The 13,180-nt window shown below is 55.7% G+C and overlaps 1 protein-coding gene across 2 annotated transcripts; it reads right to left on the minus strand.

The window, feature by feature from the left end:
- On the minus strand, nt 1-9,455 carry TLE5 (TLE family member 5, transcriptional modulator). 2 transcript variants are annotated; one of them, XM_051639951.1, is made up of 7 exons: nt 9,188-9,455; nt 8,708-8,805; nt 7,191-7,254; nt 4,801-4,845; nt 3,331-3,393; nt 1,896-1,970; nt 1-1,256 (listed from the first exon to the last, which is right to left on the minus strand). In XM_051639951.1, the coding sequence occupies exons 1-7, from the start codon at nt 9,212-9,214 to the stop codon at nt 1,038-1,040; spliced, it is 591 nt and encodes a 196-aa protein (XP_051495911.1). In that variant the 5' UTR covers nt 9,215-9,455; the 3' UTR covers nt 1-1,037. The 2 variants fall into 2 exon arrangements, with proteins under 2 accessions (XP_051495911.1, XP_051495910.1); XM_051639950.1 differs by having other exon boundaries at nt 1-1,259; nt 9,188-9,454.
- Between the last annotated feature and the right edge of the window lie 3,725 nt (nt 9,456-13,180).

Genomic DNA, 13,180 nt, shown 5'->3' on the forward strand with positions numbered 1-13,180 from the left:
TCATGGTTTTAACCAACCTTCTTATTTCTTTATTTGAAAGGCACAGCTTGTACGTCCTTGATACAGCATTTTCAGTTCCTCTTATTATAGGTCAAGTGATTAAACACAAAAAGCAAAACAAGATCTTTCTAAAGGACTATATACAAACACCAGATTATTATTTCATTTTATTCTTTTTTTTGTTCCATTTTTGTTTTTTTTAGAAGACACGCTAGCACACGGAGATAAGAACAGAGAAAGCTGCTGTATCCTCTACACGGGGGCAGGGGCACAGGGAGGGGAGGACCAGGAAGGGCTCTGGGTCTGCCTGCCCCTCTGCCCAGCACCCCAGCCCCCCAAAGCCAGGTGTGATGCTGAAGAGGAGCAGGTGGCAGAGGCTCCCCCTGCAGCCCGAGGCCAAGGAGCAGCTGAGGAGAAACCCGACAGCCGAGCATGTCGTACTGCCATGGGACTGGTTAAGAACAGATACATGCAGAACAGCAAGGTGCCGGCCTGGTATTAGTGCAGCAGGGGAGCAGAGAGGACAGGGAAGGGCTGAGGCGATGCCACGAGATCAAGAGCGCTTGGGGAGGGAGGAGATGGTTTTGGGGCAGGGATCCCAGCGGGGAGTTGTGCAGAAACCATGAGGATCAAGGGGCAACTTTAAATACCAAGGGGGGAGCAGCGGGCAGAGGGGAGCCACGTGGCACCGAGGAGCCAGGACAGCTGTGGGGCAAGTGGCCCCAGAGCAGCCCAAGCCACACTCTGGCTCAGCTCTGCGACAGAGCAGGAGCAGGGATGGGGGAGCCAGGCTGGGCACAGGGAGAGCATGATCGGCCACACGGTTACTGCTACGGCGCCTGCACTGCTGCGGAGCGGCCCGTCCGCCGGTGAGGGCACCCCCAGGCACTGCTGCCCACCAGAACAGGCCTGGAAAGCTGCCACCAAACACAAGCCCCCACAATTCTGCTGCGCAGCAACTAGAGAGATACTGCATCTTGCATTAACCCACCCCCCACCCCCCCAAACAGCCCCCTCCCCCCAGGTCCCCATTCACTCTAATCCGATTTCTCCCCATCATCGTCTTGGTGGGCATCCCCATCGTGGCCGTTCTTGTCCTCCTTGGAGAGGTGAGCCTGGGAGCCCAAGGCCGAGAGCGAGAGGAGCCCGGTGCCGGTGCTGACAGCGGGGAGGGACGGGGGCTGGAGGCCCACGGGGAGCGGAGTCAGAGGCAGAGCGAGGGCTTGAAGCTGCGACAGCTGGTGAGCTTGAAGCTGCTGCTGTAGAGAACGATGGACAGACAGGAAGACAGGAGAGGGATATTGTCATTTTGAGTGCACTTCAACCCCAACCTGCAGGCCTGGGCTGCCCAGAGACTGGGCCAGCAGCCAAGCTCAAACCAGGGACCTCAGGATTCTGGAGAGCACTGCAGCCTCAGGGGTAAAAAGAAAAAATAAAATTCTAGAGTCCTTGGTCTGTGAGAGCCTTAAAAGAAGGCTCAAAAGCATGTCCCCAGCACAACACACAGCCCCTAGCCCACAGGACATCTGGCCTCTGACTCTGGCATGCTCCTAGGATGCAGTTAAAGCCCTCCCGACCTTGACCAAGAACAGATGGTGTTTTCATATGTCAAGGAGATGCTGTGGTTCCTGCTAAAACCAAAGCTCCTCTCCTTGCACTCTGCTGGGATGGAGCATGAATCTGTGCTCCCCTGCAAACCCATGTCCATGTTGTAACAAGTTCAGACAAAGCCAGCCCTATGCCAGTGGGACCAGTCCAGCACTGCACATGGAGCAGACTGCTCCCAGCATGTGGGGAAAGTTCCCAGGTCATGACTCTCCTGCCCACCTCTGTCTGGAAGCCCAAAGGCAGACATTCCCATCCCTCTGAACCCAAACTAAACGTGCATCACGTACACGGATGATGGAGTTCAGTTCTGGCGCCGTAACCTGCTTGGCTCGTTCAATGGCTCCCAGGACTTGCTGCTGATGCTGGTGTGGGGAGAGTAGAGGGATTCAGGGTCATTTCTAGTATCACAGGGAAGGAGAACAGGGGCACACACACGTACATTATCTCAGCTGCTAGCAGCAAGATGTCAGGGCACAGAGGCAGAATGATTAACCCTGCAGCTGGAGACACCTGCATACTCTTCATTTGCCACAAGGACCTTACCCCAGAGGCCACGGTCATAGGGAGCAGGGAAGGAGACATGCTCATCTCATTCCAGTTCCTCACTGCAGCATTCGGAAGGTCCCCCTCATACTCCCATCCTTGTCCCACTCTGCACAGGCCCTACAATCCTTGGCCAGGAGGGCTCTAAGGTAGGCAATGCCTCTCTGCTCCCACCCAGGCCTGACAAAGAGCAAGGGGCTCTGACATCAGAAGCTCTTGGGAAGCACCCCACTCCTTGGGGCATATCCAAGGTCCCAAATGAAGCAGCTGGAAGATACTGCTGTGGAAGAGGCCAGCATGGCTGCTCCAAACACAGACAGGAAAAACAGCTGCATCATGTAATTTAAAAAATAAAGGACAACTGTACTGGCTCCTCTGGGAGTACAAGGTCTCCAAACACCAGGCCTGTCCATTCCACTCCAGCAAGTGGATTTTTCTTTCCATCTTGGCAGCAGGATAGGGTTGGGGCAGGGGAAAGGGTTGCATTAAAATGCAAAAGGTGGCTTAGTTATTAGGCAGCTCTGATCTGATCAGCAAGCCACTTTGTCTTCCCCGAGAATGGGGGGGTGGGAAAAAAAACCAGCCTGTTCCCTAACCCCACAGCTAACCAAGACCAAGAAACATGGTCTCCACCCACAGCCAGTCCTGACCAAACACCAGCCACAAGAACAGCGGCAGAGTCCAGCCTGGGGGGGTCGTGTGGGGAGATGACAGAGATGGCACTAGAGGTGCTTTATCTTCCTTCTGCCTCAGGCAGCAACTCCCAAGCCCTCCCAATCAATTTCTCGAGGAGTGGGAGGAGCCTATCAGTTGCATTAATTAATGAGGCAGAGGAACCAGATCTCAAGGAGGAGCCACATGGAAGTATTTTTTTTAAACACCCCCTCCCCCAGTTAACCACCAGAGCTCCCACCACCCCTGCAGAAGTGGCCAATGACTCAGGGATCATGGCAGGAGGGAACAGGGAGAACACAGAGCTCAGCTTTGTCCACAGCCCCAACAAAGGGGACAGACAGACAGACAGATGTGCCTCCTGCTCCAAGGCCAAACCTGTCTCAGAGGGCTCGTGGGGCTGGGAGCAAGTGACAAGGTTTTCCAGGCCAGGGGAAAAGAGCTGCCCCACAGGGGAATGAGGGCCCCACTCCCCCTGCCAGCACACCCCCGAGCTGAGGGACTCACCTCTTGCGAAAGGTAGGGCAGAACCTGCGCACAAATCCCGTTTAACCTCTTGACAATTTCAGCCTAGAAGGCGAAGAATAGAGGAAAGGCATCAGGCTACTTAGGACTGACCACCCTCAGCACCAGCTGCCCCATCTTCACCTTCCCCAGATGGCCCTAAGGAAGCACATCCCCTTGGAAAGATACTGGCAGCATCCTGGCCCTATCGGGGGGCTGGGGGCAAGGCCGCCTCATCCCCAAGGCCTCTCCCTCCATAGTTAAGTGAATCAATGCTGCTGACTGCCAAAAAGCAAGTTTTTCAACATTATCTTACCTCTCTGGGTCTCCAATATTCACTTAACGAACTGGAAGCAACCAGAGACGAAACTTATTGTAGATCCAGGTGGGGATGGATTGAACTATACTTGCCATGTGGGCACAGATACACATGCTGCCCCTGCTGAGACCCCTGCTCTGCCCCAGGGACCCTCTGCTCAGCCTCCCCCTCCCCAAGGACAGATTCTTGCCCAGTGCCATCAGCTGGGCAGCAGGACTGGGGCTACGCACAGGGACCACACAGACCAGGCCGCTTCTTCACTAGCCTCATGCAAACAGGTGGCAAATTTTTGGGTGTTAAAAGGCTTTTCTCCTGAGAAAAGAGTAAAGCTACCAGCCCCTTGCAAACCACTTTCCAGTGGAGTCAAAGGAACTACTGGCCAAGGGGGCCCGACCAGCATCATGGGGCAGCGGACTAGGCTGAGAGACGAGTTTGTGGGACAGCAGTGAGGATTCAGGGCTTGGATCTTTTACCAAGACACATTTTCCCAGGGAAGCCAGCCTCGTGGGCTTAACAACAAGGACAATGGGATCAGAGGCACCATGTGCCTTTGTGGGGAGCAGAATTCTCCTAAGAGGAATATAACTGAGCCATGACACACAGACAACTTTGCGACTGATAGCTGAAGCCAGAGTCAGGCTCAGAGGAGGCTCACGTTTTTAACTGCACAGGTAATTAGCCACTGGGGATAATTAACAACCACCACCAGTGAGGGTAATGAACAAACTTATCCAGGCTGCAGCACGTCTCCATCACAAGGAGGCTTTCTTAGGTCATCTGCCTAACTACACCTACATCACCTAACTACAGCGCCAGAGAAAAGTTTTCCAGCCCAACTGCAGCAAGAGCCCAGGAGAACAGAGTCTCAAGTTGGGGTGATCACAACAAGGTGTCCTGGGCACTGGGGAAGGCAGCAGGGCCAGGGACCCACCCAGAGCCTGGGAGGAGGGCTGAGAGGGATCTGAGGTCATCTCCTGCCCTCCACACTGCAATCCCAAGAGATGGAGGGTCCCTGCATTTCAAAGGCAGCTCTGACATTTTACAAGCTCATGGCATTTCTAGCTCCTGAAATACCACTGAAGCGAGATGGCAAAGCACAGCAGACAACCCGCCCTCCCCAGGAATTAGAGCACTTAGAAATGCCTTCCCCCTACCTGTTTGTGCATTTCTATATTCAGCCCGTAGGACATCTCATAATACTGTAGAGTAGGGGAGAAGAGAACAACAACAAAAAAAAAGGTAAGTCAAGTCTCCACCAGGTAAAAAGGCTCCACACAGCAGTGCTGGGAACTACTACTACTTTTCTAGCAAGGTCTTCTACAAAGGCTGGGCAAGGATGGAAGAAGGGGCTGGCCCTAGGAAACAAAGACAGCAGGAGGCAAACACAGAGACCTTCCTGGTACAAGGCAGAAGCGCTGGGCCCAGGCGCTCCCTGCCCACCCTGCTCCAGCCCCACACTGCTGCAGATGGAGACCCAAGAACTTGCGAGCTGAGCCCTGTGCAACACCCTTCACAGACCCTTTCAGCAGTTTGCATCAAGGTGAGCACGAGTCACGCTGCTTCAGACCTGGAAGAAGGCTCAGGGCTCCACAGAATTCCACATCCATGGCCAAAAGGGGCAGCCTGACTCTACAGACTTTGCCTGGCCACTGTCCTACAGCCCACGTGGCTGCTTCAGCAGCAAATGAAAGAGATCAGAACTGGGCTTCATCTAGTAAGTAACTCATCCAGCTGCACACAGCTCCAGCTGTTTGGGAAGAAGCTGTGCGGAAAAAAACCCAACACACCACACAAAAAAACCCCACCCAGAAATGCACCCCCCCCAGCAACAGGCATCTACAGAGCAATCCACTGTTGGGGGAAGCCAATTCCTGACCCCTGGAAGAAACTCTTTTAAGGCTGATGTATGAGAGTTTAGAAATCTCTTCTCTCAGCTTGCAGGCTGCAATCTTTATTCTTCTGAAGGAAAAGAAAAATCCACATCTGTGCTCATTTAATTCAAGGAGCAGATCACTGGTGTTCTGGTATCGATGCCACAAGCCCAAGAAGCGCCCAGCTGGGTATGGCCATGATCTCCACCTGTTCCAGCACCACCAGTGGCCCGTGAGGCTTCTTTGCATTCTGAACACTGAGCAGGAAATGGGAACCCGACCCCCCAAGCTGCTAATTGTGACTTATTAAAAAATCAGAGCAGCTGTAGCAGCTTTGCACATTCACAGGAACCCTCCTCTTTTCTTCCCATGACTCACTGAGGTGGGGGGTAACAGCAGCTCTGTGCAGCTCCAGCTCAGCCACGCAGACAAGACAGGAGCTGCTGTGCCTGCAAAGCCTCCAGTGCTGCACAATAAGCAACAGCCCTTCCCTTGGCCACCAACCCGTTGATGGTAACCTGAACCAATTCTGGTGACTGTCAGCACTAGGTGGGGGAAAAAAATGCATGCAGCCACACCTGGAGATGAGAGTCTCCATGCAGGCTGCAAGGCCCAGGAAGCAATCATTTATCAGTGAGCATGTGGCAGGCTTCCCCATTAACACACAAGGAAAGCTGTGACCTCTTCCTCACACCTTGCTCCCCAGAGCCTCAGAATCTGGACACACAGGCAGTACAGAGCATGGAGGGGCCAGGTCCCTGATTTCTGGTTTTAAACTCCTAACTCTCCTCTGAAGAGCTGCTGTGTTAATTTCTACATCTTACCTCTTCCTTCCACGGCAGGTGCAGCAACTAGTAAGCAGGCACCAGGTCATTTTTATGGACAGTATAACAACCTCCTGTTAACTCCTTGACAGGAAATGAACAGACCACAGCCTTGCCTTGCCTGGCATCCCTTCCCCCTGCTACAAGGGCTCGTCCACAGTGAGGGAAAACGGAGGCACTACCTGGCAGGCAAACAGTCACCCTGCCTACAAGAACATGACTGTTTCCTAGTGGATTTCTCTTTAGAGAGCTATGGCTAAGCCTGCTGCCCACATGTGGCACCGTGACTCCTGCCTTTACCAGGCACTGCCCCGGGATTTGTACACTTTGTGCTGGGGGACACACACTGGTGAGACGTGCTACCACTAAGCACCAGGGCTCCACAAGGCAGCGCAGAGGGTTTGGTTCTCACACAGCAGCTGGTTTCTGCTTCAAACTCCCACCAGGTTTGTGGGAGGCTTCCCAGCCTCATGACTTCTCAGAGTGCTGCCACACTGGCCACAACTCTCCCCAAGTCCCCAGATGCCTGCACACTAGCACCTTGCAGCTGCTTCCTGGGTGTGTAAGAGCTATCATTCCCCCAGGACACAGGGAGCAAGGTCCAGCAGCTAGTCAGTGGCCATGGACCCCCTCCCACACCCATCGAGCCATCAGACACTGGGCCCAGCATTTTCCTGTGTCCAGAAATTCCCTGCTACTTCCCCACATTTCAACAATCCACTGCATGCAGACACACAAAACAGAGAAAAACCAAGACCAGCCTCACCGCGGGAGGAGCTGCTGCTGCTGCTGCCCGGGCACCTGCTGTCCCCTGTGCCACCCCCCTCTCGGCTGCCACCCCAGCCTTACCATGACGTAGTGACGCTGCATCTCTGATTTCTCACTGGCGAGTTTGTCACATTCCAACTTCAAGCTGAAAAGCCAGAAAACCGTAAGAATACCACAAACAGGAGATGAGTGAGTTGATCGCCGTGGAGCAGCTGCTTCCTGCACAGCCCCATCCTGGCCAGGCTGGCTGCTCAGACACCACCATCCAGATGCCAAAGAGTGGGAGCTGGGTCATGCTGCACTGGCACAGTGGCAACCACAACTTGGCCTGCTCCCACCAACAATCAGGAGAAGCGGTACAAGGTTGTCCATCAGTGGGATGTGAGCCTCCCCCAGGCAAACCTTGCTTTGGCAATCCTTTCAGATGGAAGGAGAAAGCTGGGCAGAAGCAGAGGTGGCTGCCCAGAGAGGGTTGTCGGCAGCCGGGGATGGCTTCTAGGACAAGCCTGCCTGCAACACTCAATAGATGCTCCAATACAACTTAAAATCAAAGCCAGATCCATTTCTGGATGGTGGGGAAGAGGCCCAAGTGCAGCACATCCCTCCAGAATAAAGTATTTTTCCTTTCCTGTAGGTTCTTCACACCCTTCAGAGAAAGTGCTGCTGCTCCCAGTGTTTTATGAGACTCCAACTCACGAGCCAAGCAATTGCAGCTGGCATGTGCTGTGGTTTTGTATTTCAAACAAGAAACAGCTTCACCTACACAAAACCTGCTTCCTCCTGAGCAGATGAAGACCAATGGGGTGGAGGGGGATGGGGGCATACCCTCCCTTCCAGCAGGCATGTTTCTCAGGCTCCCCTGCTCCCTTGCAGACACTGCCCAGAGACATGGGGACACCAGGAAACAGCATTTCCCACCATATTTTCTACCTGCTCCAGCCAGAACACCACCACTACAAACCTGTGACCTGGTCTCCTAGCAGAACCAAAGCCAGGGGAAAGGAAACAGGGAAGTCACAGCCACATGGTGCAGAGGCACAAGCAGTGCCTCACAGGCTGTGGAAAAGGGCATCACCTCATAGAATTAACCCAAAGGCTTCACGTTTATTTCAGATACACACACACACACACAAAGCAGCAGACAAGTCTGAAGCCAGCTTTTAGGTCAGCAGAAGTATTTCCACACACACAGGCAGAAAAGCGGAAGCTTTTGGATTTAAGTGCTCCCTGCAGCATTCACATCCAAGAATGGCAGCCAGCGAGAACCAAGGAAAACTCCCAGCAAGACACAGGAGGCCTGGCAAGGCTCCGCGCAGTCCTGGCTGAGCAGCGCTCAGAGGAAAGACCTTGGCTGGAGAGGAAAGATGCACGTTATCCTCACTGGGTTCCCAAGTGGATGCAACTAAGCCCCTGGTTTTGGCCCTCCTCCAGCCAAAGGTGACCCAAGCCACACAACTGGGTCCCTCCTTGGCGTTCCCATCGGGTCTGCGCAGCGAGGAAATGAAGCAGAAGAACCAGAGTGATTCTGCTGCGCGGTGCCAGCCCAGTGGAGGCCGCGGGGCAGCCCCGGGCTAGGCCAGTGGTGCAGGGGCACGTACCTGTGGTACTGGGCCTGCAGGAGCTGGAACTCGTCCTTGATGCGATCGCAGGAGTCGGAGGTGGTGAACTTAAGCTGCTGCGGCAGGTGAGAGGAGCCCTTGAAGGGAGAGGAGACAGCGCTGGGCACGGGGGCAGGCGGCCTGTCCCACCGCCCTGAGACGCCCCGCACCGGGGGCCGTGCCCCAGCAAGAGCAGCCGGGCCCGGGGGCCAGGGCCGGCGGGACAACCCGGCGACGGCGCGCTCGGGACGCGCCCAAGGTCACCCGTGGGGCCCTTCCCCGGGCCCTGGCTCCGGCACCAGCCAGGGCGGCTCCGCCGGCGTGGGGCCACGCCGGGGCTGTGGGGCGGGGAGACCCCCGCTGCCGGCGGCGGGAGGCGCTCGGTCACTGCGGCCCCCCCCACCGGGCCGGCCCACGGCCCCCGCCGCCCCCGGATTCCCGGCCCCACCCCGCGGCCTCGCCGCCGTCCCGGCCCCGTACCGAGTGTCGGCTTTGTGGAAACATCATGTCAGGCTGCGGCTCGGCCCCCGCACGGAGCGGCCCGGTGCCGGTGCCGCCGCCCGCGCCCGCCGCGGCTCTCCGCGCCGCCGCCTTTGTCCGCGCCGGGCCCGGCCGCCCCGGCCCCGCGGCCGCCCCTCCCCGGCCGCGCCGCTCGCCCCGCGCCTCTCCCGCCGCCGGCGCCTATTGTCTAATGGCGGCTGCGGCTCCGGCTCCGTCCTGCGGCTGCTCGGCACCACCTGCCGCCGCCGCCTCCCCGGGCCGGGCGGGCCCATGGCCGCCCCCGCCCCCGCCGGTCCCCGCCCCCGCCGCGCGGCGCCGCCGGCCGCGGGCACCGGCAGAGCTCGGGCTGCGGAGCGCGGCGGGGGCCCGGGCCGGGTGGGGCGCGGCAGGGCCGGGGGCTAGAGCGGGCCGGGCCTGACCGGACCTTTCGGTCTCTCCTCCCCGCGCTCTCCCGCTGCTGCGGGCTGCCCGATGCCGCTCCCCGGACGCTCCGGTGCCCACCCTGGAGCCCAGGCCCCACAGCGGCTGCGGGGGCGCCGGGCGGTGCCCCGCGGGGCCCGGAGGTGTGCGGGTCGGCACCGCAGGCCCTGGCACCGGGTCACGGCAGGGCCGGCGCTGGCTGTGCCGTGCTCCTTGCCTTCTGCCGGTCGCTTGCCAGAAGAGCCTTGGCCGGCCCAGTAGAGATAATTCGTGTGGCTCCTGGTGTTGCATTTTTATTACAGGGTGTTGGAGGGAAGGGGAAGCTCTGCTGTTCATGAAGCCAGTGCTCCAGTTCTTGCAGCTGATGTGACACTGCAGGATCTAACCCGTGCTGGCAGTGCAGGGAACGCCATCAGATGTGGCTCTTTTTCATATCCTTCCCCAAGCAGAGGAACGGGGCTTGTTTACGTAGCGATTTTGTTTTGCTTTATTTCAACCCTGCCTTTGCTGAGCATGAGGGAAGGCAAAGGCAAGGGAATTCACCTGCAACTGGCCCCAAACAAACCTCCTGTCTCCAGACAATGGGAAATTATGCTCTGGGTGCAAACTTAGGTCCTAAACCTGCTGCCTGAGGAGCAGATCCCGCAGTTTGTGTCCTGGAGGATTGAGAGCAGGCAGGTACGGAACTGAGCCACAGACTTCAGTGCTGGAAGGACTGTGTTGCCAAGGGCCTCTTGCAAGCCATACACACAAATGTGCCTGAGCTGAAGCAGGATCAGGTCCTTGGAAGCCAGCCTGGGAATAGCAGGCAGGAATACAGCCTGTGTGAGTGCACAAGGAGCTTTCATCAATTTCAGATGCTGCTCTGTGCCTATCTTTAAAAATCAGTGCATTTTCTGATTAAAAATAAACCCCTACACGTCATGACTCCAGCAATGCGGGCTAGGCTGTTGTGGTATTTATTTTTAAAGAGAACAATATAGCAGCTGAGTTATTGTGACACCTCCTGCATATTGTGCAGTGGCTTTTTCACTTCAACATCTCCATATTAGAGAAAACTGTGAGAGCTTCATGCCAAGGACTATTAATAGTGCAGGGAGGCTTCATGTCCCTGCAGAGTAAGGGTTGGAAAACTGGGTAGAGTGTCTCCCTCCAGCTGGTCAGCATCCTGGGTCCCTTTTTACGTGTGGAGAAACTGAGCCACCTGAGCTTAGGCTTTGCACCAGGGTAGCGAGATGCAGTTTGTAATTGGGGTGTGCAGGAGACCAGACTAGGTCACTGCTGCCCCCCTTCTCTGCTGAGCTCTGCCTTCATTGGCAGGCACTGGAGCACGTCTGGAGCATGTCCCATGTTCCCTGACTGGATCATCACCTTGCTGCCATGTGGAGAAAGGAATGGACAATGGATGTGGAAGGGTTTGGCCCTCAGCTAAGTGATGATTCAAATGTGCAGTGTCTGGGTTGAGAGCTTCACCATCCCTGGCCCCCAGCACACAACAGACCAGCCTTGCAGGTGTTAAGTCTCCACTCCATTGTAGGAATTGGGCATCTATAATAGCGATTATTATTTTAAGTGCAGAAGAAATGTGCAGCATGCAAATGCCTTACTTCTAATCACTTGTTCAAAATCAGAGACTTTGGACTTGCTGGTGGCTTTGGCCCCAGCCAAGCTCCCCAGCAGTGAGGGCAACAGAAACGTGCATCTCGAGCTTCCCTTGGTCATGGCGAGAGCCCGGGAGCCTGGATCACGCTGCCCTGCACTGCCCTCCCCTCCCTGCAAGGAGTCACAGTCGCTCCCTTCCAAGTGGGAAATGAAATGTTCCTTTATTGGCTTTTATGTTGGCTACAAAATGTTCCATTTTATCTTTTTTTTTTTTTTTTCCCCCCTCCTTACTTTCTTCCAGGAAACACACTAATTTATGGTATAATCTTGGCAAATCCCAGTCCAGGGGAACACAAACTCGCTTGTGCCTAGTAAATGACTCTTTAATGGGCCTGTCTCCAGCCGGGCAATGTATCTGCATCTGAAGAAAGGGGAATTATAACCTTCCCCAAGCAGTAGGCCTGCATGTGTCGGCTGGGGTGAATATGGCCTGGGCATGGCAGTAAAATAGCGCATGGAAAAACCTGCCTTAAACACTCCCTGGTAAAAGGAGGGGATTCCCACAGCCCACCTCAGACCTGGCTCAGGAAGGGAGGGTTTTTCCAGTGTAGGAAGGGAGCAATGAGCACCTAGGTAGGAGCTCTCCAAGAACCAGCATTTGTATGCTACCCAGGACTGGGTTGGGTTGGGCTGAGCTGGCAGGTGGGTTTCCAAGGAGTGTGTCTGCTCCTGGGGGAGCCAGACACCCCTTTGAGGTGCCACAAAGAGCAGCCAGGGACTTGGCTGCTTGCATTGATGGCTTAGTTGAGGGCCTGACACTGCACAGGCAAAGGGGTCCCCAGGCCAAGGCAATCAGGACACAGGGGCTGGAGGAGCCACTTCCATGTCTCCTGTGGCACCCTGCTTGGCATCTGCCCTCCAGGCAGTAAGGCACCATGCCCACTTTTAGCATGGCCACAAGGTGCTGCGGGGTACCTGGTGATCTCATGACATGCCTGCTGGCCTCACATCTGCCCTCAGGTTGTACCATGGCCTGTCCACACTGAGCGTTGCCACTCACCATGTCCTGAGCTTGCCCAAGCCTGTGGGCTTGTCCAGCTGGAAAGCAGGAGCAGTGTCCTGCTCAAAGCCAGTGCAGGACTGGACCTCTCCCATGCCTCCATGCTGGTCTCCTGCCCGCAGAGGCTGGAGGGAAGATCTTCCCATTGTTCCCACTTCCCGTGACATGCGTGTCTAGGGACATCCTTGCTCACCAGGTCTCCTGGCCACTGGTGCTGGAACCTGATTACCCAGGGACTGGGAGTTTATATTTAGCATTGCTAATGGAGCAATAGGCTGTCCCAGTCCCCAGCCCCAGCAGGAAGGGTTCGTACAGGGATGTCCTAATGAGACCAGAGCAACTTTTTATTCGTTCCTAAAAGGAGCAGTCTAACAAAGCTGCCAAAAATAAACCTGTTTAATGAAGAGCCTTTGTAAATTATTCAGATATTATATCCCACTCCACCAGTGGTTCAAGGAGAGGCTGTACAGACACTTTCTTCTCTGAAGCTCTGGACACAAGGTGGAAGTCATGCTGTCATTGCAATGGAAATGTATGCTCCAAGATCCTGCTTCTACCTTGAGAACACTGTCTCTTTTACCTGGAATTAAAGAGGAAGAAATAAAAGAGGTACAGCAGCAATTCAGGCCTTGGTAGATAGATAAGGCTTTTTCCTGACCCCAGCCTCAGGACCACTCTCAATTCCCAAAACCTAAAGTCGACCACATACAAAAGTGCTCCTGAGTGCAGGTCACTTTCTCCCCTCACCCCTCACTGCTGTGACGGGTTGCACAGAGACTGTGACTCAGGTCAGACCCAGCAGGATCCCAGCAGGACCCCAAGGGTCAGAGTAGAGGCTGGCAGGGGCTGGCACCCGGCACCATCTCCCACACATAACAGGCCCTCGCCTG

Source organism: Apus apus, chromosome 24, assembly GCF_020740795.1.
Source record: "Apus apus isolate bApuApu2 chromosome 24, bApuApu2.pri.cur, whole genome shotgun sequence".
NCBI lineage: Eukaryota > Metazoa > Chordata > Aves > Apodiformes > Apodidae > Apus > Apus apus.

Coding starts and splice junctions, on each gene's coding strand:
- TLE5 (XM_051639950.1), bottom strand. CDS start 9,214: ATGATGTTTCCACAAAGCCGACACTCG. Junction 3,394..4,800: donor ATATAGAAATGCACAAACAG/GTAGGGGGAAGG, acceptor TTCGCCTTCTAG/GCTGAAATTGTCAAGAGGTT. Junction 1,260..1,895: donor AACTGAACTCCATCATCCGT/GTACGTGATGCA, acceptor CGTTCTCTACAG/CAGCAGCTTCAAGCTCACCA.